General features: G+C 43.6%; 1 protein-coding gene across 4 annotated transcripts; it reads right to left on the bottom strand.

Moving 5' to 3' along the window:
- Positions 1–27,958, bottom strand: kcnip1b (Kv channel interacting protein 1 b). 4 transcript variants are annotated; one of them, XR_007383391.1, is made up of 9 exons: positions 27,747–27,958; positions 8,587–8,711; positions 8,243–8,312; positions 4,512–4,582; positions 3,531–3,638; positions 2,715–2,854; positions 2,561–2,623; positions 2,298–2,346; positions 1–2,046 (listed from the first exon to the last, which is right to left on the bottom strand). XR_007383391.1 is itself a non-coding variant. In XM_048983181.1 (9 exons), exons 1-8 carry the CDS (start codon positions 27,847–27,849, stop codon positions 2,299–2,301), a joined length of 681 nt encoding a protein of 226 aa, XP_048839138.1. In that variant the 5' UTR covers positions 27,850–27,958; the 3' UTR covers positions 1–2,046; position 2,298. The 4 variants fall into 4 exon arrangements, 3 of the variants coding, with proteins under 3 accessions (XP_048839138.1, XP_048839140.1, XP_048839139.1); XM_048983181.1 differs by having other exon boundaries at positions 2,762–2,854; XM_048983183.1 differs by lacking the exon at positions 27,747–27,958 and adding an exon at positions 19,308–19,623 and having other exon boundaries at positions 2,750–2,854.
- Between the last annotated feature and the right edge of the window lie 2 nt (positions 27,959–27,960).

The raw sequence follows: 27,960 nt of genomic DNA, 5'->3' as shown, positions 1-27,960 counted from the left end.
TACAATCATTTCAAAGGTTTATTATATTGACATAATTTATATAACATCCCAACACCAAAATATGTTATCCATCTGCCCACCAAATGTTATGCTGTATAATCCATGTTACACATGGCACAGAAACTGCACTTTTACCAGGGATTAAATGCATCGATTCAGTGTTATCTAGCACTAAATAAAAATGTCAGTGGTGACAGTTCTGTTTATTTGTTCCTTTTTCTTTGGCTGCTTTGGCTAGAAGACAAATATGTCACTGCATCAGACCAACTTAATTAGGACCACAGGAACACATTCGCGGTTCCTCCTTAACGTAATGATACAGTGAAAAGTTACGCCCACCAGTGAACAGAAAGATGCTGTCCTTGTTTAAATACCTAAAGTCTTATTGGTCAGCTCTTAAACAATACGAGATTTTCAAATCTTTTTGTCTCTCTACAGTCATTTTACAGGGGAATAATGTATGGTCAGAGACATTTTTTTATCAGATTTAAGTAATATGGGATGTCCTATTTCAGCCCTTAATTGTAAGAAAAACAGGACATTATGGTGGGTCCCCTTCAGAAACCTGAAATATGCTTCTGTCCTGACCGGAAGTGAATCTTCTGAGCCATTATCGGCTGGGTAAGACCTCTTACCATATTATTACTGTACCACTGATGTAATAGAAACATATGGAACATGAGACATAAGGAACACGAGAATTTTTGCTTAATTCTCAAAGCCTGATGATTCATATAGACATATTCATTAGACATATTTCCCCAAATATCTCTGTAAGGTGCTAGATCCAGTTAAATGATCTTAGGATAAGTTCAACTTAAATGGTGCTATCCAATCCCTTGCCATGCAAAGCAGACATATTTTTTCTGTATTTTCTCAATGGAAGGTGACACACTAAGATTTTGCATATCATTGCACTAGCAAAGTGATATTTCTTCAAATATTCTACTCCAAAACTATTGTATATGATAGAAGTATCCATGTCTTTAGATATTATTGATAGAGCAGATCACACGAGACATCAGTATGTTGTTAACTTGCTGATTTAAGTGAATTGTCCAAACAGTAAATCTAGATATCTGTGCAATGAGGCACTTCCCATCTAAATTTAGTTCATGCAAAAGGGAAATACACAACAACACAACACTTGTTTTTAAACATTCAGCAAAATATTGTCATACAATTTCAGCAAACAGTACCCAACTGATAGAAAAGCACTGCTATCAGTACATGTTATCTGTAAGGGCTACACAACAGTCTGTGCCTTTGGTGTGCTGGACTCCCAATGCAAGCCCACTGTACCCAGAACCAGAAAGAATACAGTCCACCATATCATGCAATGCTCTGTCATGACCGGCACAAATAGACTGGACACAAAATATTCCAAATGTAAAGTTTAAATTTCTCCTGTAAGCTGAGGGCTACAATGAGAACTCAGCAAGTTTAAAAAAACAAAAAAAATAAATAAATAAAATGTATCCGTAACACTTTTAAAAATCATTTTTGCACATTGTAACAATTGACCTTGTACTTGTTTTGCCGTTGTTCTCCTTATGGCTGAAAGGGAGAGATTTAATGTGTATTCCTGCATTACACAACACAGGTCCCTCTACAAGTCAAAGGCAGGAAGCAAAAACTGACAGTAGTTGGACTAAAAAGCACCAGCACGGCCATTCCGACACTGAAAACATTTATCACGAGGACAACAAAACAGCAAGCAAGAAGACTCCCTTAAGTGTACGCAACACGAAGCTTGTGTGAAATCTTTCTTCGACAACAGTTCACAGGTCAAGGTCAGCATCAAGTAGCATATTTGTACAATAAAAGTTTCATCAGTTTCAAAATAACAGTCCCATCTGACGACAAGAATCCAGAGAAGTCAGCGATGAAATCTCGAGAGTTGCTCTCCCTTATCGGCAGACGTAGGAGCTTCATAGGTGCAATTCCAGGTTACCACACATAGAGGGCAGCAAAAGGGTGCAGTTATAAGGTAAATATAAGGAGGTAGGAGACGAGGGAATAATGTCCATGACGTCCCTGGTATCCCTGCCAAGGCAAAGTGTGTCACATTTTTCTGTGTCCAGGGTGGAGCCAGACAAAAGTAAACTAGGACAATTAGGACACTGACACAATATTCCGTGCACTACCACACACACACATGCATGCAAGAAGACTGCTTTCTGTATTCATACACAAAACAAACACATACACTTGTGTGACTTGCACACATGAATTATTCACGCATAAATGCAGAGTATATACATTATATATACATTCAGAGAGAAAAGCAGACTCACACTAAATGACATTCTCAAAGAGCTGAAGAGATCTCATCATGTTCTCATCCTAAATAGAGAAAAGAGAGAATAAAATGAAAACCGCAACATGTAAAATATTTATATTATCCTTATTGTTACAATAAAAAGTGACTTAGATAAATATAGTGATTCTAAACGTAGGCAAAGCAACACTTGCAGTTTATACTGATATGAATAATGCAGAGAAGCAGGGAACTAAATTAAAAAGAAAATGAAAAATGAAAGGTGAAGGTAAAACACACCTCCTGACACGCCAGTATGAACTCCTCTAAGGTAACAACTCCATCTTTGTTTCTGTCCATTTTCTGTGTGACAGAGAAAGGGATAGAATGAGCCTGTCCGACCCCTTTGTGAGTAGAATCACAAACAGGATTCTGAGATATGATTTAATGTAACCGAATGAAGGCTCCAGACGAGTGTCTCTCGGCGACCTGAAAGAACACCTCCACATGTTGTTGAGGCACGTCTCCCCTGAGGGCGGGGTAGGTGTACTTCCCCATCATGTCATAAATGGCTCTGACGATTTCTGTCATCTCCTGTAACACACAAAATTTAATTTAGCACGACTACATTTACCAAACACGGCCTGGGGGAGCAGCTGTTAAATGATGCCTTAGATCCAATGTCACACTGGCAGACAGGTTTTGGTTAATAGTTCCACCTTTTTGCCTAACAAAACAAATTTTAGGCAATCGCAGGCTGGAGCCGCTTGGCACGTCGCCAACAAGCCCTCCCAAATTTTAACAGATTTTCGACATTGCATTATAGATTAGTGACTCTACAGACATACACAGAGAGTCCTAACAACATGGAGACACACACTAGTCACGTTTGTGGGATAATTCAGCCGTCCATGGCTGCCAACCTTCTACCTTATACAAGCCACCTAACACAAAAATCTGGACTCTAAACACAAAGGAAACACGGACAAAGACTACATTCTGGGAGGGAGCAAAAATGTGGACAGTCGGGTAGGGAGCTGGGGAGGGGAGCAAAAATGTGGGATGATTGTAGGTACCTGAGGACTGGATTGGGAAACACTGGTAAGATGTGAAAATTTCAACTGCTAAGTCACTTACAGTAACAGATCAAATAACGCCATGTAGCACACACTGCTGATTCTCGTCAGCCATTGTTAGACAATCACCTGTCTAACATCAACTGACAGCGTGTATTCAGTTGTTTCACAGTGTGCTGTAAGACAATCCCTACCTCCTTGTTGATATAGCCATCTCTGTTAATGTCATACAGGTTGAAAGTCCACTGTAGTTTCTCCCGGACCGAACCTCGTAGCAAGATAGACAGACCCATCACAAAGTCCTGAGAGACAGGGAGAAATCACAATACGTAAATATGGAATTTCTATTTTTTGGAAATAGACTGGGCATATATAGATGTCATCCATCCATCCATCCATTTTCCAAACCGCTTATCCTACTACTGGGTCGCGGGGGGTCCGGAGCCTATCCCGGAGGCAATGGGCACGAGGCAGGGAACAACCCAGGATGGGGGGCCAGCCCATCACAGGGCACACTCACACACCATTCATTCACACATGCACACCTATGGGCAATTTAGTAGCTCCAATTAGCCTCAGCATGTTTTTGGACTGTGAGGGGAAACCGGAGTACCCGGAGGAAACCCCACGGCAACATGGGGAGAACATGCAAACTCCACACACATGTGACCCAGGCGGAGACTCGAACCCGGGTCCCAGAGGTGTGAGGCAACAGTGCTAACCACTGCACCACCATGCCGCCCCTATATAGATGTCACATGCAGCAAATAGTAACTGTGCATTAAATTTAGGAAAAAAAAGTATATATATTTTTTATTCCGATTCAGAGTTCGGATCCCTTTGTTTTACTTACAAAATCCATAAAATGTGTAACTGGGCCAAGGACATGCAAACTTTCACATACACTGTACAGTCGTATACTTTTTTACTTTTAACATTATTTCCCTTTACGAAATCTTCCGCAACACTTGTTATTTTTATGCCAATTTGTTATTTGACTGGGAGGTAAGACTTCAGATTCACTTTAAAATACGAAGTTGCAAGGTTACATGGCTGTTATCCGACTACCGCACGGCAGCCAGCATAAGTGCTAGGAAAACGCTGCAGCTGGACTCTCAACTAAATAAAAATAGCAAATGGTAAGTGGCACTGGAAAGCGAGAAAGAGAATGTTACCTCAAACTTGATGGAGCCATTGTGAGCCGAGTCAAAGGCATTGAACAGATAGTGGGCGTAAGTACTGGCATCTGCATTGAGAAAAGCTGTTATGTAATAAATTCCATCGCATCATGTTTTACCTCAATCACTATAAAGACCAGACTTTGTGGGAATAACAAAGGGTCACAGAGCAGCAGTGTTACAAGTAACTGCGAGATTTCATCACTCTGGAAATTACTGGAAAGTCAGTGAAGTGAATTAGGATACTTAAAGGACATTTTACATTTAGCATTATTTGCTTTTATCATATCTTCCCTTTGTTACCTTTATGCACAAACTACACGACTAAACATTTAGACCCGCAAAGGACATTTGGCATCTGTTCCTAATATAAGAACAAAAGAACTATTTAACATTTTAGTGATGACGAACATATTTTTCCAGTACTGTAACTTTAGCATCGTTAATAACAGTCAATCTGCAAGCCGTCAGTGTAGAAACCAGCTATGCATATTACAAAATACAGAGCGGATGAATCGCGGACTACATCACGTTGGGGGAGAACCACCCAAACATCCGAAGTGGCGAAGATGTAATAAGATGAGTTGGTTGTTTTAAATTCATTTCGTTATAATTGCTATAATAAAAGAATATTATTATAACACTGTAGTAGTATAAACAATAATCATGTTAGCTGTAGATTTCACTTCCTGTCTTTGAACGATGATGTTATAGTGTAATGGAAATGTAAGCCAGCTTAATTGAATTAGTATGACTGCCTTACAGCCTTTCCAATTAAACTTGCAGATTCTGATACTCTTAGGAACATTCTCAGTGCCAAAGGCCTCCCCTACTCTCTTGCAGGAGGAACGTGGCAAACACATATTAAATAAATGGAACAGAGTTCAGATAAATGATAGTCCTACTATGTATAATGCTTTGTGTTAGCCAACAGGCACTTTATCTGCTGCCATTGATGATAAAATCTATTATCGTTTTATCCTTGTTAAATTCCACTTAATGCTGGGTAGTGTACCTGAAGGTCAACGACAATCATCCCATTTCTGAATTTAACACTGAGCAACTGTTTACATTTTACATTGATGCTTATGCATAGCGGTTCTGAGCCAGAAAAAGTGGACACTCCGTTTCAGGCTTTGCGATAGTTTTATAACAAAGGCTCACATTTTTGAGCAGTGAACCATTTTCCCTTCGGCAATGTCTTTGCGAACCATTTAGCTATTCTGATGCCGTTAATTAAAACAACAACTGAAATTAAGACGCACGCATGTACTGCCAAACTCGGTACATCCCAGGTAAAAGGGAACAATCCCAGAACTTTGGCTAACGTTACGTGAGGGTCATGTCAAAGTTGCCGGAATACGTTCTTAATTACTGTAAAATTAATGGAACATTATTTCCACGTTATACATTTTAACTAAGGTTCTGTCAATGTCAGCACTTTAACATAACCTAGACATCCTTTTAACGCAATTATTGTTTTATAATATAATAACTATATTTGTATACCATCAACACAGCATCCAGCCTTGACCCCATGGCCTTTGACGTACAACATCACAGTGGTACCTGCACTCAACCATGCCATTTGACATTATTTCTCGTAGTTGTAGTTGTGGGATAACGTTCTAGGAACATTAAGAAAACAGGACACTTTGAACGTTTCCATACCTTATTCGTAACATTCGGTGAACGTTCCTAGAATGAAAAATTGTTAGCGGGGATATAAGTTTGATGTTGTGTAAGACTTTTACAGTGTGTTAATGATAAAGTTTGATAGCATGTGAGAAGTTGAAGCATGAATTTTGTCCTATACAGTCTCTCAAATTCATGTGCACAGCCGGTATTGGAGTAAGAATAAAACTGCAAGCTTGAGTCATGCAACTGTTTTATAACAGTACCAATAGAATTTCTCCGGCTCACAAAAGGTGACCAATTTGTTTGTCAGGAGCGAGCTTGCTTAAATTTTTTTTAGAAGATGCAGTGCAAAGTAACAGTAATTAAGCAGATGAAAATTCTGAGATATCATGACTTATTATGCTAGCTAGTTAGCTGTGTTCTTCTGTTTGTTTACACTGAAGTGGCTGGCCAAAGGGGGTCATTCTGTCATAGGAAAAAGAATTTTCTTCGTTGTTATTTGAAGTAAATCTGACACAAGAGACAGTTTGGCTCTGAAATGAATGCACACGTTTTTTCTCTTAACGGAACCATTTGGCCCTCAATTGCATACCATTTATGGTGCCATATACCATATACTATATGGAAGATACACTATATGAACGATGATATTGGGACACGCCTCTTAATCACTGAATTCAGGCGTCTCATTGTCACAGGTGTATAAAATCAAGCACTTCGCCATGCAGTCAGGTTTACAAACATTTGTGAAAGAACGAGTCATTCTGAAGAGCTCAGTGAATTCAAGCATGGTACTGTCATAGAATGGCACCTTTGCAATACGTCACTTGATGAAATTTCTTCCCTGCAAGATATTCCACAGTCAGTTGTAAGTGGTATCATTACAAAGTGGAAGTGTTTAGGAGCAACAGAAACGCATCCTCAAAATTGCAGACCACGTAAAAGAACAGAGCAGGGCTGAAAGTTGCTAAGGTGCTGTTGTCTAAATAACTGCAGAGTTCCCGATTTCCTCTGGCATGAACCCCAGCACAGAAGCTGTGCACAGGGAGCTTCATGGAATGGGCCTCCCTGGCTGCGCAGCTGCATGCAAGCCTCACATCACCAAGCACGAAGCCAGGTGTCAGATGCAGTGGAGTAAAGCACACTGTCACTGGACTCTCCAGCAGAGGAAACGTGTTCTGTGCAGTGACGAATCACGCTTCTCTGTCTGGCAGCCTGACGGATGAGTCTGGCTTTGGCGGATGCCAGGAGAACGTTACCTGCCTGCCTGCCTGCATTGTGCCAACTGTAAAATTTGATGGAGGAGGGATAATGGGGTTGATTTTCAGCGGTTGGGCTAGGACCCTTAATTCCAGTGAAGGGAACTCTTAATGCTTCAGCAAACCCAGACATTTTGGACAATTCTATGCTATAGTTCTAAACAGTTAGAGGAAGGTTTGGAACACTTTTCTGCTCCAGGATGAAGCAAGGCCCAAAAAGACATGGTTGGGTGAGTTTGGTGTGGAAGAACTTAACCTCAACCCCATCAAACACCTTTAGGATGAACTAGAATGGAGATTGTGAACCAGACCTACATGTCAAACATGAGTGTCTAACCTCACAAATGCTCATCTTGAAAAATTGGGTAAAAATCCCACAGACACACTGCAAAATCTTGTGGAAAGCCTGCCCAGAAGAGTGGCAGCTGTTATAGCTGTAAAGGGGGGACCAACTGTAGGTATAATAGCCAGGTGTCCCAATAGTTTTGTCCATATAGTGTACACTAAACATCTGTGGTTCATATTCACATAAACCTCACCTCTGTAATCAAATTATAACGTGAATGAATATGTCATTAATCATGCGATTAATCTCTGTTTTGCAGTCAGTCACCATTATGAAAATGAATCGTTTGAAAGCCCTATTAACTACCTACTAGGTCTATTAAGCAAAGGGCTTGGATTTGAATAAATATCAATATAATCCACCAGAACGGGAGTGTAGCTCTACCTTGAGCAATGACTTTTACTGCTGACAACTGACACGTGCACATTGCAATTATAACAGATGTGAATTATTTCAATGACAAGCCAAAATTCTTTCATCCTTACCTCCATGTGGAAAGAACTGGGCGTATATATGTTTAAATGTCTCCTCATTCACTACCCCACTTGGGCATTCCTGGAAAGAGGGACCGACAAAGAGCTAGATGTTATCTGTTGTACATATTACTGTACAACAACATGGTGCATGAAGCAACCGATTAATGTCATAGATGCAGTATACCTGTTGGCAGGCGATGCTTCGTCATGGTAGGCGGTACGTGGGGGGGGGGGGTCTTTGTGGTAGTGGAATATTTATGACAGATGTTTATACAGTGAATGACTGGTAGGGAGATGGAGTTGAAGTGCTCAAGAAACAAACAAGCAAACAAGAAGAAGATTGTGTGGCCTACGTTCTTGAAGCCTCGGTAAAGCACTTGCAGCTCCCTCTTGTTAAAGTTGGTCTGCGCCTCTAGCTGTTCCAGACCCTCAGGCCGGTGGCAGACCATGGTCATCTCTAGCTCATCGTCCAACTTATCTGGGGTTGTGGACACACACACAGAAAGTCATAGCGAGCATCGCTTAGGTTTCTGCTGTATGTACAATCATTTGGAAGTATCCCGGAGTTAGTGTCTTGACAAGAGGACACTGGGGTATGAGTTGGCGTTACAACTGGGGAGTAAACAGATATTTATTATAGCATCTAACCTCCAGCCTAAACAAGGCAACATATTTAGCCAGCATATATTTTCTTAGACAATCACATTGTCGTTGGATTGCAGCAGAGTTTCACAGTTGTGCTGTGCTGCCAAGTAGAGAAAGACCCAATAACTTCTTCACTCATTTCTGATGTACCACATGTTGCACTTGCAACTGAGACGACTGATGAAGCAAGCAGATAGTCAGAGTCACAGTCCTGATCCTCATAGCAGTACAGAGGTTCACTTAACCCAGTTCGCATGCTTTATTCACCAAAGGCTATAAACCTCAGAAGACAAATCATACACACAGTAACGCATATTCAGTCCCACCAACATACAGTCTCCACACACATTTACATTCCTAGATACAAGAAATCAAAAAAGGCATACAGAAGGAAAATAAAGACAAGGGAAAGGTTAAAACAGCTTTACCTCTAGAGCCTAATCAAAGCTGTCCATCAACATAGGGGAAATTTTCCATCACAGTTGGGGTAATTGGTTCCCCTCAGGCTTTTATTTCAGAACTACATTTCCACGCTACCGAAACAGCATAAGGTGATGACATTCCTAACTTCAATGATCTGTATATTGGTAATAGGACACGTTTCTTACCGTCTCCTTAGATTGTTGCCCATTGTGTTTCTCCATGCATCAATAGATTTAATCAATAGACCTTGACAACAGAAGCCTTGTGTTGAAGTGCTTTATTGTGTCGTATTCCAGAACATGAGTAGCTCGATAGCTGCCTTTATCCTGTATCAGATGATCAGTCAGCCAATAATTTAGTGTTTCTTGAGCTCAGAATGTTTTGGTTGTATGGAAGAGTGTTGGATTTTATTGGCTAATGCGGCCAATGTGATCAATCCCCTTGGGACCACTGAGGCTATATGTGAGCATAATTCGTTGCTCTGGAAAACTATCTGATATTATTCAGTGGCAGCTTGATTTATGTAACTATTCAAATTCTTATTATGCTAATGATAATCATGCTAATGAACAGTAAAAAAGATCAGGATTATATTGATTGAGTTTAAGGATGTAAGGTGATTGTCTGGCATTTTTCAAAGTATTCTACGGATTTTTTGGAATCTTGCACAGAATGTAAGAGCAGTGTAAAACCTACTGGGCTTGTGTTGGTTATGAATGAATCTTTTTGGTGAATTAAGTGATCGTAGTCAACTGCCCCGAATTGTCCAGTTCGTTCACTGAGCGATTCCTCATTCACTGAGTGATTCATCACTCAGCTCATTCACGAGTGAATTGGATCATGCTGTTCATGACCGAGATGCCCTTTCTCTTGCCACCTGCCAGTGTAATAACGTACAGATGTCTGAAAGAGTGAAATGAATGTTTGAAAAGCTTGTATGTTCTCCCTGTGGTCACATAGGTTTCCACTCCTAGTCCAATAACCTATAGTCTAGGTGAATTAATGTTTCAAGTATTTGAAGTGATGGATTGGTGTCCAATCCAAGGTGCACAGCTTCCTTAAACAGGCTTCAGGCTGACTTATATATATATGAGAAAATGGATATAAGGGCAAAATGATTTAGTACATCTCTCAACAACATAAAGCTAGTCTTTGCCCTAGAGGGATTGAAGGGTGTGTCTGATTTAGGTCTACCACAATTCTTTATTACCTTTCCTAAGTTGAATATTAAGTGTTCTCAAATAATTTCAGATGTCTATAAGAATGATTAAACATTTTTTTTTTACTTACAGATCTTACAGAAATTAAAATGAACATCATTCATATTAAAATGAATATCAATATTACTGATCGCTTTGTCCTCACAATCCTGACCAGCATAAAAAATGCAAAGATGGATTCGAGCTGTCTTGAGGTCAGAGGAGACTATGAATACCGTAGGGAAATCCTGGGATAGATTTGTTTGTGTTGAAATATCATGCTTTGGTGACGCATTGTAACTGGGGAACACATGATTTTCTGTAGATACTTATTTCCTGGGAAGTAAGACTGTTAGGCCTATTGCTGGGACTTGAACCAGTAGCATTCAACCTCTGAGGCCATCTCCTTAAATACCACCCTACCATCTGCTCTCCCTATTTTTCTCTCCCGCTTGCTGTTTTCCTACTGCACTCTAGGAAGACGATCTCCCCATTTGACCCCTCACTTTCACTGCTCTTTTTAACGTTTTCAGTAGTTTCCTGTTGTTATGGAAACGTCCGGTTAATTTGGCTTAGATGTGAGGGGAAAAAAATGCAAATGGCCACATATATGACTATAGTGTTACCATCCTATGTCACTAGTATGGTAAGAGTCTTTTGCGGAAAAGCTTGCTTTGTTTTAGGTGAATGTGTTTCTTATTACTATTGTATATTACTTGAATTAATCAGTAATTGGACAACACTACCCCCCAAGAAAGATTCCCCTAATGCTGCCATAGTAACAGACAAGATGATGAGGGAGATGGATGCTGTCATAGTAACAAATGAGTAGGCATAGAAGATGGATGCTACGGCTGTAAGGATGAGAAAGTGGGCAAGATGGACGTTGTCATGGTAACGTGTTGGCGGATGCTGCATGCTTTGCAGAGTGGGTGATTGCTACTTTGACGGCAGAGCTGTTTAAATGGTGCAGTTTTGTCAGCCCTAAACAGATGGTGATGGAAGTCTCAGGAAACACAGATGTGGAACATAAACTCAGATAAATAAGCAGCACTTAAGTTATTCCACACAGCCCTATCCTCTATGAACATCGCATAGCCAGACTGGTGATAAGTGAAGATGGAGACTACAAGATATGGAGACAGTTTGTGCCTGCATGTGATTAAAATCAATAACAAATGTTTCAATTTATGTACAAGATTCAGTGACATTTTATTTTCCCAGATTTTCACTGCGGCACATCTGATTGTCTGTCTATAGTGATCTCATTTTGAGTTACCGTTCATTGTCATTTATTCTTCACCGTTTTGCTCATTATTTAGCTGCTTTTTCATCATCTTTTTTATCATCTTTATTCACGTATCACATGCAGCTTGCTCTCCTCAAACCAGGCCCCTTCACCAAACGCGATGCCCTGGAACGGAGAAGGTGAGGCTTTAGCAGCTGGGCGAGCAGAGTGCAGTGGGATTACACTAAGAAAGCCTGAACTCTGCCCAACTCGCTTGCACATCACTTTCTTTATAAAGAGATGTGCTCACTCGTATATATCTATGTTTGTTCGTCGGGAGCTCAGCCTAGCTGCACTTACGCCTAGTCGACTCCTTGACAGCACATATGTTTGTAATGCGCTATTTGCCTCATTTGTATCTGTCGCTTTCGACAAAAGCATCTGCTAAATAAAAATAAATGTAAATGTATTCAGCACACACACAGACTCAGGTACACCGGCTTAATAATGTAAATCGCGTCCTTCCCTATGTGGTGAATCATGCGGCTGCAAGTATTCAGACAGGGTCAAGAGGTTAACTTATTGTTCATGTAAGCATTGGAATGACTGAAACACCAAACCATCTTCGTCTTTGTGATTGTTGGTGCGATATGGTGGTGGCTCCATCCTCCTAGAAACCACCACTCTATGGGGAGCTCCTGTACTACAGTTCCTAGATCTTACAGAGAATGGTGTGAAAAGCAACAGTGAAATGCATTTTTGTGGCTGAAAACATCTTATTAAATGGAGAGGTCAAAGGAGAATGGCCGGGCTTCTTAAAGCTAACAGAAAAACCTCAAATACGAAAATAACAACTCAATACATCAGTCACGTGCAGAGTAGCTGCTCTGAAAGGACAAATCGACTACCTTGAAGCAGTTCGGGAGACACAAATGGGTTCTAGTACTAACTAGGTGTACCTAATGGTGTTCATTGAATATTGGAAACCTACAGTATATGCTTTTTCTGACTATAGGAAGCAGAAATGAAGGCAGAAGGAGGGAAAAAGAAACGTGGGAAGTGGAGGGCTAGATGATGATGTGGATTAAAAGATCTTAGCTTGAGGGAATCCAGCGCTTAGAGAGTGTAGGAGGGAGATTTGGGGATAAAACCAGGAATAAAAATAAAATCCACTTCCAACCGAAAAGGCCTAAGGATTCATCGAAAGTGGAAATAGTGCTGAAAGCATCTAGCTTTTGAACCTTTTCATCCGTCACTTCCTTATCCTGAAAAGGGTCACATTGCGCCTGAGGCACAGGGCTCTGTTGACATGCTAGTCCATCTCTGCTGCACACAGACTACTGGCTATTTGCAGACACTAATTCACCAAGACTGCACATCTTTGACCTGTAGGAGGAAGAACGTGGAAACTCCACACACACACATACAGTGTCAGGATGAGTATCAAACTCACAAGCCTGGAGGGGTCGACCACAGTGCCGTCCACCGAGCTCCCAGGCCCCATGCCCTGGAGTAATTATTTAAATTGAGATTCTGCATAATTTACTGAGTTACTGAGAAACGGGGAGTGGCAGTTATAGGCATTGGGGGGGGGGTGAAGATCTCTGAGACAGCAGGGGGCGCTGTGTGCCTCAGTGTGCTAGGACTCCGTACCAGTGGCAGCTAAATTGCTAGCTTACATCCCGGGACCATCAGACTGATACCGGCACTGGCCCCCTGAGCGCTGCATGCTGGCTGACCCGGCGATGTGACCCCCAAGCCCCAGGGGGCGCTGCATGCTGGCTGACCCTGCGATGTGACCCCCAAGCCTCAGGGGGCGCTGCATGCTGGCTGACCCTGCGATGTGACCCCCAAGCCTCAGGGGGCGCTGCATGCTGGCTGACCCTGCGCTGTGACCCCTAAGCTTGCTCTCACCTAAACCTGTATCTGTGTGTCTCACAAAGAGCAAGATGGGGTGGGTGAAAAGACAATTCCCATGTTGGGACTGTCAGGTTATGCCTTTATAAAAAGGGACAGATAGTTACCGGGATTAGACAACTGATGATTACTGAGATAAGGTGAATGTGAGTCACAGGAGTTTGGGCAATGCGAGTGACTTAGACTGGGAAAAATAAGACATATACTGCGATAAACATACAGAAGACGTCTATCTGATATCCACAAATTTTTCATGTGGTACTTCGCTGGCTTTGGTTTGGTCAGTGAATGATTTGACGTATGGTTATGCCCTGAGTTATTGGATTATCGATGTTCCAGGTGAGGTCTGGGTATTGAGACTGTTCTGAGTTGTGGACATTGCCTGTGGTTTCTTATCTGGGTCGGGCCTGGGACGTGAATATGAGGTTTGGCTGGGACGTGTATGGTTCTCCCGCATTTTTTAGGAAAGAATGCACATTTTTAACTCATCAGTAATAAAAAATAAGCCCTGTATATTTCAGTGTTTTTTTTTTCTTGCTTTTGCATGTTTGACATGTTATACAAAAATCACAGTCTGGCTTCCGGGAATTTTTGCTGCACTTCCCGACGTGATAGACCAGTTGCACTTCCAGTCTCTTATCAGCAGTGACCGATTCCTCCCCACTCAACCCCTCAATTCCACATCACCATGACAACAGCACTCCTGAGCCATCGGCTTGGCAGGAAAGTGGCTTTGTGAGCTGTGTAATAACACATCCTGCACGCGTTCTGAGAAGACGGGCACACATACTCAATAATTTACACAAAGCGTGCACAGTATCAATTAGTCATTTATACAACACAGATGCTCGTTCATTTACGTCACACACAAACACACACATTCAATCAGACAGTCAGTCACGTAACCCGAACACACTACATGCATACACACTTGGCCAGACATGTAAACAACACTCACAACAAACACGCAGTCGGTCACCGACACATTTTACACACCTTCAGGATGTCATACGGTGTGCTCACCCACTTATTCACACAATGCGTACAGAAACTCACTTAATCACTGACACCATAAATGCTCACACTCATAGATGCACATCCGTTGCTATAACACATGCAGTAAAATACATACTTATTCATACACTTCATGCAAATATTGCGAATATATATAAACTGTAATGATTTGCAGGGCAGAACCCCCACTCTATAAATGAGTCAACAGAGTGATTCTTTTAACACACATTTACCCACAATTTAGAGAACCTCAGCCTTACATGCTTCCCCAAAGCCTATAGTCCTAGATGAATTACTTTGTAATTCTGCCAGTAATTTTGTGCTGCTGAATCTCCTGCTTTTCTGTTCACTTCCGCCACTTCTTCCTGGCTAACACCTGTGAGAGCCGTGTTGACGGTCAGCGTTCATGCTGGCCTGTGACTGTGAAGCACGTTCGCACTTGCCGTTTTGCCAGCGCGCGAGTTTCCGCCTTTCCCCGCGCTGTTCCGTTACGCGGATTGCCAATCGCAGCGATTACGTTCATTAGTCAGTCTTCCAGTGTCGGGGTGCCGCTCTGCTTCAGCGAGCGATTCGAGAAGTCGAATGGCTCCGTCTGTGCTGACTTACCTCTCGACGGCCTCCTCTGCTTGGTCTGCATGGTCAGAGTGCCCACCACTGCACCCATGTTATCACCGTGGAAACCGGCGTTCCAAACAGCCTCACTTGCACTCCCCTCTCCTCTTATTGTCCTTCCCACTAAAGCTGTCTCGCGCTGTTGCTTTTCTTTTCTCTCCGCTCTATGAAGTCGTCCGCTTGGCTCTTTCTAACCCGCGCCCGCCGAATGTGTGGCAGAGGAGTTGTTCTCCTCGTGTCTTCCAGACGCACGCAGAGACTGGATGTTTTTGCCTGCCCAGGTTCCCTCCCCTGTTCCCCTTTCTCCTCTCGCTCGCTCTCACTCCCGCCCTATATCCTAGATGCTCCTGCTCCCTCCCACCTCTGCCATGGCGTCGACATCAGAGCTTAAGTGTCGCCCGCACCTTCTTTTATTGCCTTTCCTCTCACACATTTTCAATCTTTCGCACTCTGCTGCACCCCACACTAATTTGTATGCGATCTCCCCCCCCTGCGGCTGACGCCCCCCCCCCTCTCTTTCCACCACATGTGATATGAATAGGTATGAGTCTCTTCACTCCAGCATTAATCTCAGCTTACTGCTCTCACACAGCTAAACACATGGGGGGCTTCCGGCCCCCACAGCTCAGTTTGCAAACACAGCACGCAGGGATCCTTGTGTCACCAGCTGGCCAGGGCTGCGATACGCAAAACCGCATTAGGCAGAACCAAAGGCTCCTCGCCTATCCATCTATGCCTTGTATTATTACAGCCTTCGCATGCTCAGCAACCAACGAAACAGCCAAAAAAATGTCAATCAGATCAGAGGTGACGCTTGCCTTTGATGCACTGTATATTATACGGTGTTTGCTTAGAAATATTTTTAGCTGCATTTTAGCAGCTACACATATTTTCGTCTGACTATGAACACTTTAGCTTTCCACTTTAATGGCAAAACACTGTAGGGTCAGCTCAGGGCAACTTTCATTTGGACAGATCCATTGTTTACAAGCCAAGAGTCTCTTTCAGATCTTTCGAATTTTATTTATTGATTTGATTATTTCAAAGTGTGCATCTGTATATTCATGGGCACATGAATGTGCGCAGAAATGTTGGCAGCTCTTTCGACATATCACTAATTCACCCAAAGCTTTTAGAAATAGACTAACTGGTTTATCTAATTTGCGTTAATATTTTCTCATTAGGAGAGTGCTACATTTTTCTCTATGGAGGAAGGTGACATTTCATGGTAGCATGGAGGTTACTCTACCGAATGCCGCTATGCACATTTATTGATGGTGATTTCATATTATGTCATACCACTGAAAAGCAGTCTTTTTCTTATTTACTTATTTCCTTATGTAATAAATATTTACAATATCAAGTATATAGACAACTGAGATCAATACTCTTCATTCTGGATTAATCTTGTCTTTAAATCCCAGTGCATTTAGACTACGTTGGTCAGATTTATATGTCTCTGTACTCTACGTCGTTGTGTCTTTAAATCACACTGTTTACTTTGGACCCTGCGAGGTACTGGAATCTGACGCCCTTTGGCACATAACTGCCTGCGTAGGCATTTGTGGATGGGACTGTTCAGGTGCTTTAAATAACCCTCGATATAGGGGTCTGAATAGCTAAGCACGGTTACGTAAGTGTTAACACATCGCCATGCTGCAGCCCGGCCAGTCGGTGGTGTTAAAGACATGATGGGCTTCCTATATGGAGGGGGTGTGTCTTCCTGATTACACGCCCCCCCCCCCCCCCCCAGCCTTTGCAGACTGACCGCTTTTCCTCTCCCTCCTCCTTCCTTGTGATCTTTCATCTTGTCTATCTCCTGACCAGATTGCCGTCTCCCTCTCAGGTGCACCAGGTTACTGGGAGAGATCTACTCAGTCAGGGGAATAGGGAAGCGCGGAGGACCGGCAGGGTGGATGGAAGGAGGGGCCTCCGTTAGTTAGCAGCTGGGGGCGAACAAGATAAATTGCATGTTAGGGAGCAGAGGAGGGTGAAAGCCAGGATCTGAGTGTGAGAAATCGCCTGGGTTAGGATCAAGAGCAGAGAAAAGCTGGGTCATGTGGGGGGAGAAGCTGTATGCAATAAGAAGCTTATATGGGGGGAACAGAGATTGATGTGGGCGAACTGATAAAGTGGGGGAAGGAGATGGAGGTTTACATGACAGTAAACCTTATATATGGCGTCCTTTTCAGAAATGGTACAGAGTCAGAGGGATGAACGGATGCAGGAAAATAGCAGCAATTACATGGCAGCAAAGTGGTGCTTTGCTAGGTGGGGGCAGCCGGTTGGTTCCCGCCTGTCTGCAGATGCATGCGAGGATGTTGCCGTTTTCTCCGCATATGGTGGGATCTGAAGCAGCGTTTAATTAAGCAGATTGAAGCAGCACGGAGCCCTCAGTGTCGAATGCGTTAAATCGGTCCCTGCCGGTGGCTGATCAGGGTCCTCGAAGCTGTGCTTCTGACCAGCAATGTGCCGTCAGTCTCCATAGGAACATTCAGCCTGACGTCAATCAGCGGTAAAATACCACACCTGAAATTATGGTCTGCTGCCACTGCACACAGTGCCGGGGGCTTATAAATGCACTGGCACCACAGGGATCCATACTGGGATGAAAAGAGCATGACCCCCCCCCCCCCCCCCCCCCCCCCCGCATCAGTACATTGGGGCAGATAAAGCATCTGTCCCAGTGCCCGGGTTATTCCCCGAGTGAACAACATCTGACGTTCGGACAAATCGGACTTACAAATGGACTGCCACGAAAACTATCTTAGAAAAATTGCATTAAATACAATTTTGTGATACTCATGAAAACATTATATGGCTTCAGCCGTTTGTCGGCTCCATGTACAGTACAGTATCATATGTAGTTATGGTTATTATTATTATTATTATTATTCCGACTTGCCAGCAGTTTTGATTTAAAGAAAGACTTTGAGAATATATACCTTGGCTGCCTGTATTTATTGTTGTCTGAGGGGTCCTGTGGTTGAATGTGTAAAAATGTCAGCAAGCTGATACCTTTTGGGTAGTTTCCAGTTCTCTACCAAATCCACTAAAATCTCTGTCTCCACTGCCATGGCTGTCTAAGGCACCATCAATCCTCTCCTTCTACCGTACATATGTAGTTATTCCGGAATCTATGATTCAATTATTCTAATTTCATTCTAATCCTCACTTGTATGACACTTGGGTCAAAAGCATCTGCTAAAACAGGGGTTGCCAGGCTTATCCAGAAAGGGCCATTATGTATATGGGTTTTTTGCTGCAACTCCCTAATTAGATTACTAATTAGAGCACTGATTGGCTGAAGAGTCCTCATACCTGGGTTTGAACAGCTGATCTATAGGTTACCCCAAAAACCTACATACACACCGGCCATTTGCGGATAAGATTGGCCGCCCCTATGCTAAATAAACTGTAAATAAGTATTTGGCCTGAAGGGGGCGTTCCTTTCCTGTTTTGAATTCCATGACTACTGCTTGGGAACCAGTAGGGGGCAATGCAACCACACATATCTATCTGACACGCAAGTACTGTATACCTCCACGGTACATAAAACCTATTACAGTTGCACGTAAAACCTATTGAACCTAAAGAAAGTTATCGCCCGCTTGTAATTCTGTTATTATTCGTTCATTTTTCTTCATGAACCTGAACCATGCTTTTAAAAGTAGCACTTGTTTTGAAAAATAGACATCGACCTTCAAAGAACCCAGAAGAAAATTTCGCAAATGCATTCACTTCAACAGAACCATTTAAAGAAACAATATCTAATTAGCGCTTTAGTCATGTTGAACATATTAATTGTGACACACATTCATTCTGTCACACCCATCCATCACTTTACAGTTTCATAATGCTTCACCACTCCCCATAAATTCACTCTCTCGCACTCATATCGTGAAGTAATTCTACAGTGTCTTGTTATTAAAATGACACACTATCTGATGAAATACACACTGGGAGATGTGCAATCTGTCCAGTGAAATGAATTACTTTCCAGTTAATGAAATCACGCACACAGTATAGCTCCTACCTTGGTGGTAACTGTCTCGTTTCGACTGCATTGAATAGGTTCCCATCACCAAACCCATATCTTGTCTTGTGTTTCTGAGTCTGCGTCTGTCACTCTCTGAGTCTCTGGTGGCACTCAAGCATCGGCTGCCTTTACCTCTGATTTGTGGGCTGTGAGGGAGCACAGAAAAACACTCCTCACACACACACGCGCACACGCACACACACACACACACACCGTGGGACAGAGCGATAGTAGTCTGCCACAAATAAAAATTGTCTCTTGACGTTTTCACTAACTCACGAGTAACACCGGGAGAATGATGCAATATGTAAACAGCATCTCTTTGCTCTATTTCTTGCACTGTGTTTTCTCTTTCTCTTTACTCCCATTCTCAGCCAAGTGTACCTTCTCACACAGAAGTAGGGTATGTCCATCTGTATCAAAACTGATCAGAGGTCAGCTACAGAACCAGCAAGGAGAGCAGAGAAATATAAAGTGAAAACCATTGTGACACAAAGAGGAAAACTGTGGTTTTCTTATTCACTGGAGGGTGAAACAACTGAGCAATCATGCCTGGAAGGGATCAGTCAGCAGGATAAAGCTGAATGTAGGAGAACTGAAGGGCAAGATGGTAGAGTAAAGGGGAGAGGGAGTGAAGGGGAGGGGGACTGAGAGGGGACTGGGAGTGAAGGGGAAGAGGGAGTGAGAGGGAACTGGGAGTGAAGGGGAAGAGGGAGTGAGAGGGAACTGGGAGTGAAGGGGAAGAGGGAGTGAGAGGGAACTGGGAGTGAAGGGGAAGAGGGAGTGAGAGGGAACTGGGAGTGAAGGGGGGAGGGAGTGAGAGGGAACTGGGAGTGAAGGGGAGAGGGAGTGAGAGGGAACTGGGAGTGAAGGGGAGAGCGGGAGTGAGAGGGAACTGGGAGTAAAGGGGAGAGGGAGTGAAGGGGAGGGGGACTGAGAGGGGACTGGGAGTGAAGGGGAAGAGGGAGTGAGAGGGAACTGGGAGTGAAGGGGAAGAGGGAGTGACAGGGAACTGGGAGTGAAGGGGGGAGGGAGTGAGAGGGAACTGGGAGTGAAGGGGAGAGGGAGTGAGAGGGAACTGGGAGTGAAGGGGAGTGGGAGTGAGAGGGAACTGGGAGTGAAGGGGAGAGCGGGAGTGAGAGGGAACTGGGAGTAAAGGGGAGAGGGGGAGTGAGAGGGAACTGAGAGTGAAGGGGAGAGGGAGTGAAGGGGAGGGGGACTGAGAGGGGACTGGGAGTGAAAGGGAAGAGGGAGTGAGAGGGAACTGGGAGTGAAGGGGAAGAGGGAGTGAGAGGGGACTGGGAGTGAAGGGAAGAGGGAGTGAGAGGGAACTGGGAGTGAATGGAAGAGGGAGTGAGAGGGAACTGGGAGTGAAGGGGAGAGGGAGTGAGAGGGAACTGGGAGTAAAGGGGAAGAGGGTGTGAGAGGGAACTGGGAGTGAATGGAAGAGGGAGTGAGAGGGAACTGGGAGTGAATGGAAGAGGGAGTGAGAGGGAACTGGGAGTGAAGGGGGGAGGGAGTGAGAGGGAACTGGGAGTGAAGGGGAGAGGGAGTGAGAGGGAACTGGGAGTGAAGGGGAGAGGGAGTGAGAGGGAACTGGGAGTGAAGGGGAGTGGGAGTGAGAGGGAACTGGGAGTGAAGGGGAGAGCGGGAGTGAGAGGGAACTGGGAGTAAAGGGGAGAGGGGGAGTGAGAGGGAACTGAGAGTGAAGGGGAGAGGGAGTGAGAGGGAACTGGGAGTGAAGGGGAGTGGGAGTGAGAGGGAACTGGGAGTGAAGGGGAGGGGGGAGTGAGAGGGAACTGAGAGTGAAGGGGAGAGGGAGTGAGAGGGAACTGGGAGTGAAGGGGAGAGGGAGTGAAAGGGAACTGGGAGTGAAGGGGAGAGTGGGAGTGAGAGGGAACTGGGAGTGAAGGGGAGTGGGAGTGAAGGGGACAGGGAGTGAAGGGAAGAGGGAGTGAGAGGGAACTGGGAGTGAAGGGGAGTGGGAGTGAAGGGAACTGGGAGTGAAGGGAACAGGGGGAGTGAGAGGGAACTGAGAGTGAAGGGGAGTGGGAGTGAAGGGGACAGGGAGTGAAGGGGAGAGGGAGTGAGAGGGAACTGGGAGTGAAGGGGAGTGGGAGTGAGAGGGGACAGGGAGTGAAGGGGAGAGGGAGTGAGAGGGAACTGGGAGTGAAGGGGAGAGGGACTGAGAGGAAACTGGGAGTGAAGGGGAGAGGGAGTGAGAGGGAACTGGGAGTGAAGGGGGAGGGAGTGAGAGGGAACTGGGAGTGAAGGGGAGAGGGAGTGAGAGGGAACTGGGAGTGAAGGGGAGAGGGACTGAGAGGGAACTGGGAGTGAAGGGGAGAGGGAGTGAGAGGGAACTGGGAGTGAAGGGGGAGGGAGTGAGAGGGAACTGGGAGTGAAGGGGGGAGGGTGAGTGAGAGGGAACTGGGAGTGAAGGGGAGTGAGAGTGAAGGGGACAGGGAGTGACAGGACTGGGAGTGAAGGGTAGAGGGACTGAGGGGGAACTGGGAGTGAAGGGGAGAGGGAGTGAGAGGGAACTGGGAGTGAAGGGGGAGGGAGTGAGAGGGAACTGGGAGTGAAGGGGAGAGGGAGTGAGAGGAAACTGGGAGTGAGGGGGAGTGAGAGTGAAGGGGACAGGGAGTGACAGGACTGGGAGTGAAGGGTAGAGGGACTGAGGGGGAACTGGGAGTGAAGGGGACAGGGACTGCAAAAGAGACATTGGGCAAAGAGAGTCTAACAATAGTACTTTCTTTGTAAAGAACCGGAAAAAGATCGCAGGATGCCTGAGAACTGGCAGCGAAGGGCCCAGCATTAATTAATCTCTTCCTCACCTCACCTCACACAAGCTGATGCAGCAAATACTGTATATGCAACAAGGAGGGATGAGCCAAATCACAGATTACAAATATGGGTGCAAGTGCATGCTAAGGAGCACTAAGCACCACTGTGTTAACCACCGTCGAGACCAGGGGAAGAGTCCAGCTTTAGCATAAGCCAGAGTACAGACGTCTGGATCAAAGTCATTCACGCTGAGGTGCAGGATCACCTGTGCGTTATGTAATTTTTATGGTTGGACAATTACTCAAGTGCATCATGAATATGCTTCAACACATGTTTAGGTAACTGTCCCGGCCAATGACCCTGTGACATAGATTATATTTGCAGGGTGTGTGGTCTTCAGCAGTCACACATGGTCCACTGGTGATTGTGCTTTGAAAGTGTCTTACCTTTTCGTATTGTTTCTCAGAAGATAACAGGAAGACTGGCTCTTTGGTTGTTTCTGTAATTTCTACAATTCAAAGGATTCAAAATGTTTTTTAGTCATTTGTAATTGTATGTAGTGTAAAACGCGATACCTACTTGCATGTTTGCTGCAGACTGAGTAATTCACCACAGTGTAACAGGACACGGACCATAATGCATGGCCCTAAATTTAATTTGCCCTTCTTAAACGTTGTACACTCTCTATCTTAACCTGTTTTAAAGTTAGTTTTAGATGACTCATTTGCAGCTGTAAAACAAATTAAGGTAACAGCAAATTAATCTGCACGATGATTCAACACAAGCAATATGCTAATTCCAAACTCTATGTTGCATGTTTCACTGTGACTCAGTTGGTGGGATGCTTAAATATCTAAAAATGAAGCTTAGGAAGATAAATAATTAGTCACCTTTTCAATAGAACCTAAACCTATCTTGGCCAGGGTACTTCATGCCAAAATCCTTCCCAGTAGAAGAGCACCTTTGAATTTTACGCCTTCTTATATTACAATAATAGGCACGGTGTTTTTTGCTTTTTCAGATGTGAAATGTGAATTGCCCACATTGTATAATTGTGTGCGTGGGCTCTGCGATGGACTGGCAGCCCATCCGGGATGCACCTCAGCCTTGCTCCACCCAATGCGACGTCAACAACTAGATGCAACTATCGAACGGTGACATCGTGGGGTGCGGTTTTCAATCTGCCATCTCACACATCAATCTCTTCCTCTGTAATCCCTCAGTAATCCCGTATTAACAACTCATTAATCCCTCATTAATGTCTCCTTAATCAGAATAAATTTTATAAATTTCAGCCTAAATGCTCATCCTGACCCCTTTCGCTTGACTTATGTGTCTTATATTTAATATTTATTATAACGTGCTATTCGCTTACCTTTATGTCACTTTTGGCAAAAGCATCGGGTAAAGAGCGTAGATATAAGTGATTATCCTTCATATTGTGATTCTCACCGTATACCTGTGTATACCTACCACTCCACCTCTGGTTTAATGTAAAACACTGGCAAAAAAATAACTGAAGTGCCATAGGATGCCTGACATCTAGTGGTGAGAAATTGGACTGCCCATACACTACTTGTTTCAAATTACCTGGGGGCCACTGTCTCTGTGGTGCTCCCCCTAGGGGACCACGTGAGAAATCACACAACAAAAACAGTGGTCCGATCTTTTTCATCTTGGAATTTAAAATTTATACTCAAGTTATCATACTTTATATTGGCGCTCCCATCGAGTGCTAATGAATAGGAATTGAAAGAGAAAATCGTATTTATAGTTAGATGATTCATTTTGTTAATTTTGTATTTTATTTTTAGCTTCTCCCCATTTCTGATTAATGTAATATTATGAGGTATTCCTGCAGTGTTATATTTATAAAGAACACCACTATCTGTCATGCGGCAGTCAAGCAGTTGCTGCATGGAGGGAATAATCAATTCTCAAGCCATCGATGTCAACCAATCAGGCGTTCTGGAGCCTATTAAGGTCGCATTTAAGGAGTTTCTTGACTCCTCTCTGCTCTCGCTTGAGCAATATTGTGATAGATTGTTTGAGAAACATACATAGAAAAACAAATACCTTTTGTAAGATATTTTTTTAGAGTGACTGCTATCGAGAAACCGGGCCCAAGTCCCTTAAAGATTTTTGTACATGGTGTTAGTTGGGGACTTTTCAAATTTTAAGAGCCAAACTTAAACTTACATAATTTCAAAGTTATTAATGAAATAGTTTTGAAAATGCAAGCGTATATTGTTTCAGTGTATACCTTTCTTTTGGCTACTTGCTGGATGTGCAGTAGTGTAACCACTAGAGGGCAGCATTTCATTTTGTTTCGTAACAAGGCTGAACACAGCAGAATCAAACATCAATCAGTCAAGAGAGAATAGATGTGACATTAATAAAGACCATTGATTCATAACTGCTGTGATTACAATAGATTTGTGAATATTATCATACTAACGCAGTAACACACATACACATTCACTTGCAGATACCTCATAAATCTCTATCTTTGTTGCCATGGAAATTTCAAGGGTTTGCCATTTACCAAAAAGGAAGAATATTCTCAATAAATAAAGCTGAAAATTTTACATCTGATTATATAATGTTTTCTTTAATGAGATATTTCAAAAGCAGTGAAATCTGAATAAAACAGATCAGCCCATACCTGTATACTCAACACTGAAGTACTTTTTTACGTCACTCGGTATTAGACGCACCCCTCCCACGCAACACTTTCCAGTATTTTTTGCAAAGACACAAACAAATAGTTGCCTTGGGTTCTTCCTGAATGTGTGGTCGGATTTACTTTATCACATCTGTACATGACGGAGATGGATGCAAATAAGGACAGGAAGAGGAGGATTATATAAGGATGGAGGGTGAATGATTAAAACAACTAAATGTAATGGTGTAGACTGTCAGCTTTAATGTGCTTCAAGTGCCAATACAGAGGAAGGAGGAGAAGAGAGTGAAGGAAAAGGACATTTAAGGCTGAAGAAGGATGGACACATTAACCAAGTGGAACATTTTTGATGTTTGGATTCAAAGTTTGAATGTCTATGTTGACCAGGGCATGAGGCTTAGTGTGTAGATAACTTATGATGAGCTTTGCTTTGTACAGTACAGTTTGGCACTAGTGATAGTCGAAGGTACGATGAGGAGGTAGATTTGGTATTGATCAAAGCCACCTCACTTATACGGCCCCAGGTGTGAGATGAAACACAAAGGAATGGGGAGAGGAAGAGGACGATTCATCTTGCAGGGTTAGGCCACCAAAACCGGTAATCTCCATCCCCACTTCTAACCCCGACAGAGCAGAATAGTGATGTATGTCAGTCTCCATTCTATTGTACTACATTGCTTATGGTCCCCAGTTACAAGATCAATGTGGTCCACAGGATCCCTCCAAAGTAAAACCCTTTGTCCTTCCAGCTCTAAAGAAAAGCATGTTGCTGTTGAATTAATGAAGCATGAAAAGGGATAAACAGCAACTGTGAGTGAAGAAAGCAAAGCAGGGATTGTAGTGACAGGAAACACTGACAGCAGAAGAGCTAGACGACACAGATGTCCTCCTGGTCGAAGATGCCCAGTGTATATTTAAGCTGAATACCGAAAGCATTCTGTTGACAGTTCACAACTTGATCTTTCATGGATTAAGAGGGCAATGGAGAGATGCAATATCAGCGTGTCAGGGGTCAGCCTCATTATAGAAGAAAGATGACGATGATGAAAGGAGAAAATAAGCAAATGGCAAATAAATGTCAATGGTTTCACAGAAAGAATAAAGGTCGTGTGACATAACGTTGTTTTACGTTTGACTTGATTTAGTTTTTAATCTTATGTTTAATTTTTACTTGGAATTCAGTTTAGTGTTAATTTTCAGCGTGGTTTTATTAGTTTTATTTTGAAGATAATTTTTTATTTAGTTTTTACGTATTTTAGTTTCAGTTTAAATCTTAGTAATTTTATTTCTAGGGGTAGATTGAAAGTAGACCTGGTATATTGTCAAGATCTACTCCAGCCTCCCCTGTCCTATTCCTGTGAGGGCCAGCGGGTGGAGCTGCTGGTCCTCCCACACCCTCCTTCCCCACCTGTCCTGTGGTATTAACAGTCCACGCCTGTTCCTCATTACCCCCTGGTTAGTTAAGTCAAAGCGATATATGTATATATATATATTTTTAAAACAAAGGCCACATGCGCTTGTTTTTCAGCATCATTTCACGGCTGCTATTTATAGCCATCTGCTGTGGATTCATTTTCATATTCCTGCCGGTTGGGTTCACACATATGCCACATGGGCCCCTTGCTCTGCCGCCTCGGAGCTCAGCTGCGTCTCACTCCCTGGCATTTCCCGTGAGCCCAGGGACGTCCTCAGCATCTCACACCTGCACGTTTCACTCGCCCACTCGGCACAAACAACCTCATAAAGATAAGGAGCCTCTGACCGCTGCGGTTCATAAAACGACGTGGACAAATGGGGCCTCGCTCTTCAGAACAAAACAGAAAGGAGGACTGTGACTGAATAAAGCTTTCCTATCGTCCATTTGAACTGGGAAGTAGGATTCTTCAATCAGAACTCCTCCTGAAGTTGGAGTTCCAACTTCAAAATTCCGGATAGCTGATGCCTTAATTAACATATTTGTATTTCTGTGCTTGTATGCACAAAACCCTGGTATTGCTAACAATGGCTAACAACAAACCAGTCTAGAACTGGTATTGCTAAATGGCTTTCTGGCTTCTGGTACTGGAATGCCGGTGTGACGTCATTCCCAGCTCCGATTTTACCTCTCAGGTAAATGGAACAGAGCAGTATTTAGGGCTTCTGCAAAAAAAATCCCTGCAGCTTCTGGTTCAGCTTCCAGTGGAGAGGAGAGACAGACAAAGCCAGCTGAAGATGTGTGTGTGGCCAGTGAAAGTGACCGAAATCTAACTGCAGCTGTAGAAATGCTTAAATAGAGCAGCCTTTCACCAAACTGGCATGGGATACGCCAAGCTGATACAGCATGGATATCAGCAGCAACGAATGTTTCCAGTAACTCTGAACCCAACTTCGACCAGGGATTAAGTACCAGTGTCATGTTGGATTAATGTGAAACCTGTAGCTTCACTACATGACCAATACATGTCTTACTGCTGGTCTTTAATGGCTGTGGTCTCAGATTCTACACAAGCGACAAACGCCAGCACTATACTAGCTGCGAAGGAAGACTATTCAGCCCAAAGCTTGATACTAGCATAACGTACAGTGCTACTGTATGCTTTCTATGAGGAAGATTTCAGTAGCGGTTTCTTAAAAGGTCACCTGGTTGCATGCTCTGTGGGTTGTTTCTGCTGTAGTGATGCAGTTAAACCTTCCCTTTGTCCAGCACACACACAGCCATGGACTAAAATCTAAAAGTATTTTCTTCTGTTCGCTCACACAAAGTTTACTGCAAGCACATGGACACATGTTTGGCTACAAATATGAAAAACTGCCAGTTCCCAGCATCCAACCCACACAGTCTGCATCTTTTCTCTCTTCCTTTCCTCCTTTCTTTCTCATCACTTCTTATTTATGATATATTGTAATGTGTAAGACCCACAGTTCAGAGCCATTAGCCTCAGTGGTATCCAGACATTCAGCTGCCGGGGTGTAACAGGAGAAGACGGTACCTTTGCTGAGCGTCCCCGAGATCAGCCGCCGCACACACTGGAAGAACTTCAGTAGCCCCTGTTGACATCGCTGAGTACATCCTGCCATGACGGCCTGGGGCATGCGCCCCCGCACTGATCGACCAGCCCCAGTGAGCACTAGCACACCTAGCACCTCTTCAGTCTCCCCTCCAGCACTTCCTGTCTCGTGCACGAGAGTCCAAGCTGATGACCT

This window comes from Brienomyrus brachyistius, chromosome 18, assembly GCF_023856365.1.
Source record: "Brienomyrus brachyistius isolate T26 chromosome 18, BBRACH_0.4, whole genome shotgun sequence".
Taxonomy (NCBI): Eukaryota; Metazoa; Chordata; class Actinopteri; order Osteoglossiformes; family Mormyridae; genus Brienomyrus; species Brienomyrus brachyistius.
This window is presented reverse-complemented; position numbering and strand designations above follow the sequence as displayed.

Excerpts from the sequence above, each read along its gene's own strand:
- kcnip1b (XM_048983181.1), bottom strand. The coding sequence starts at position 27,849 with ATGCCCCAGGCCGTCATGGCAGGATGTACTCAGCGATGTCAACAGGGG. Across the intron at positions 8,712-27,746 it reads CTCGGGGACGCTCAGCAAAG|ATAAGTTGGACGATGAGCTA; the intron begins GTACCGTCTTCT and ends CCACAACCCCAG. Across the intron at positions 3,639-4,511 it reads ATGGCTCCATCAAGTTTGAG|GACTTTGTGATGGGTCTGTC; the intron begins GTAACATTCTCT and ends CCTGTCTCTCAG.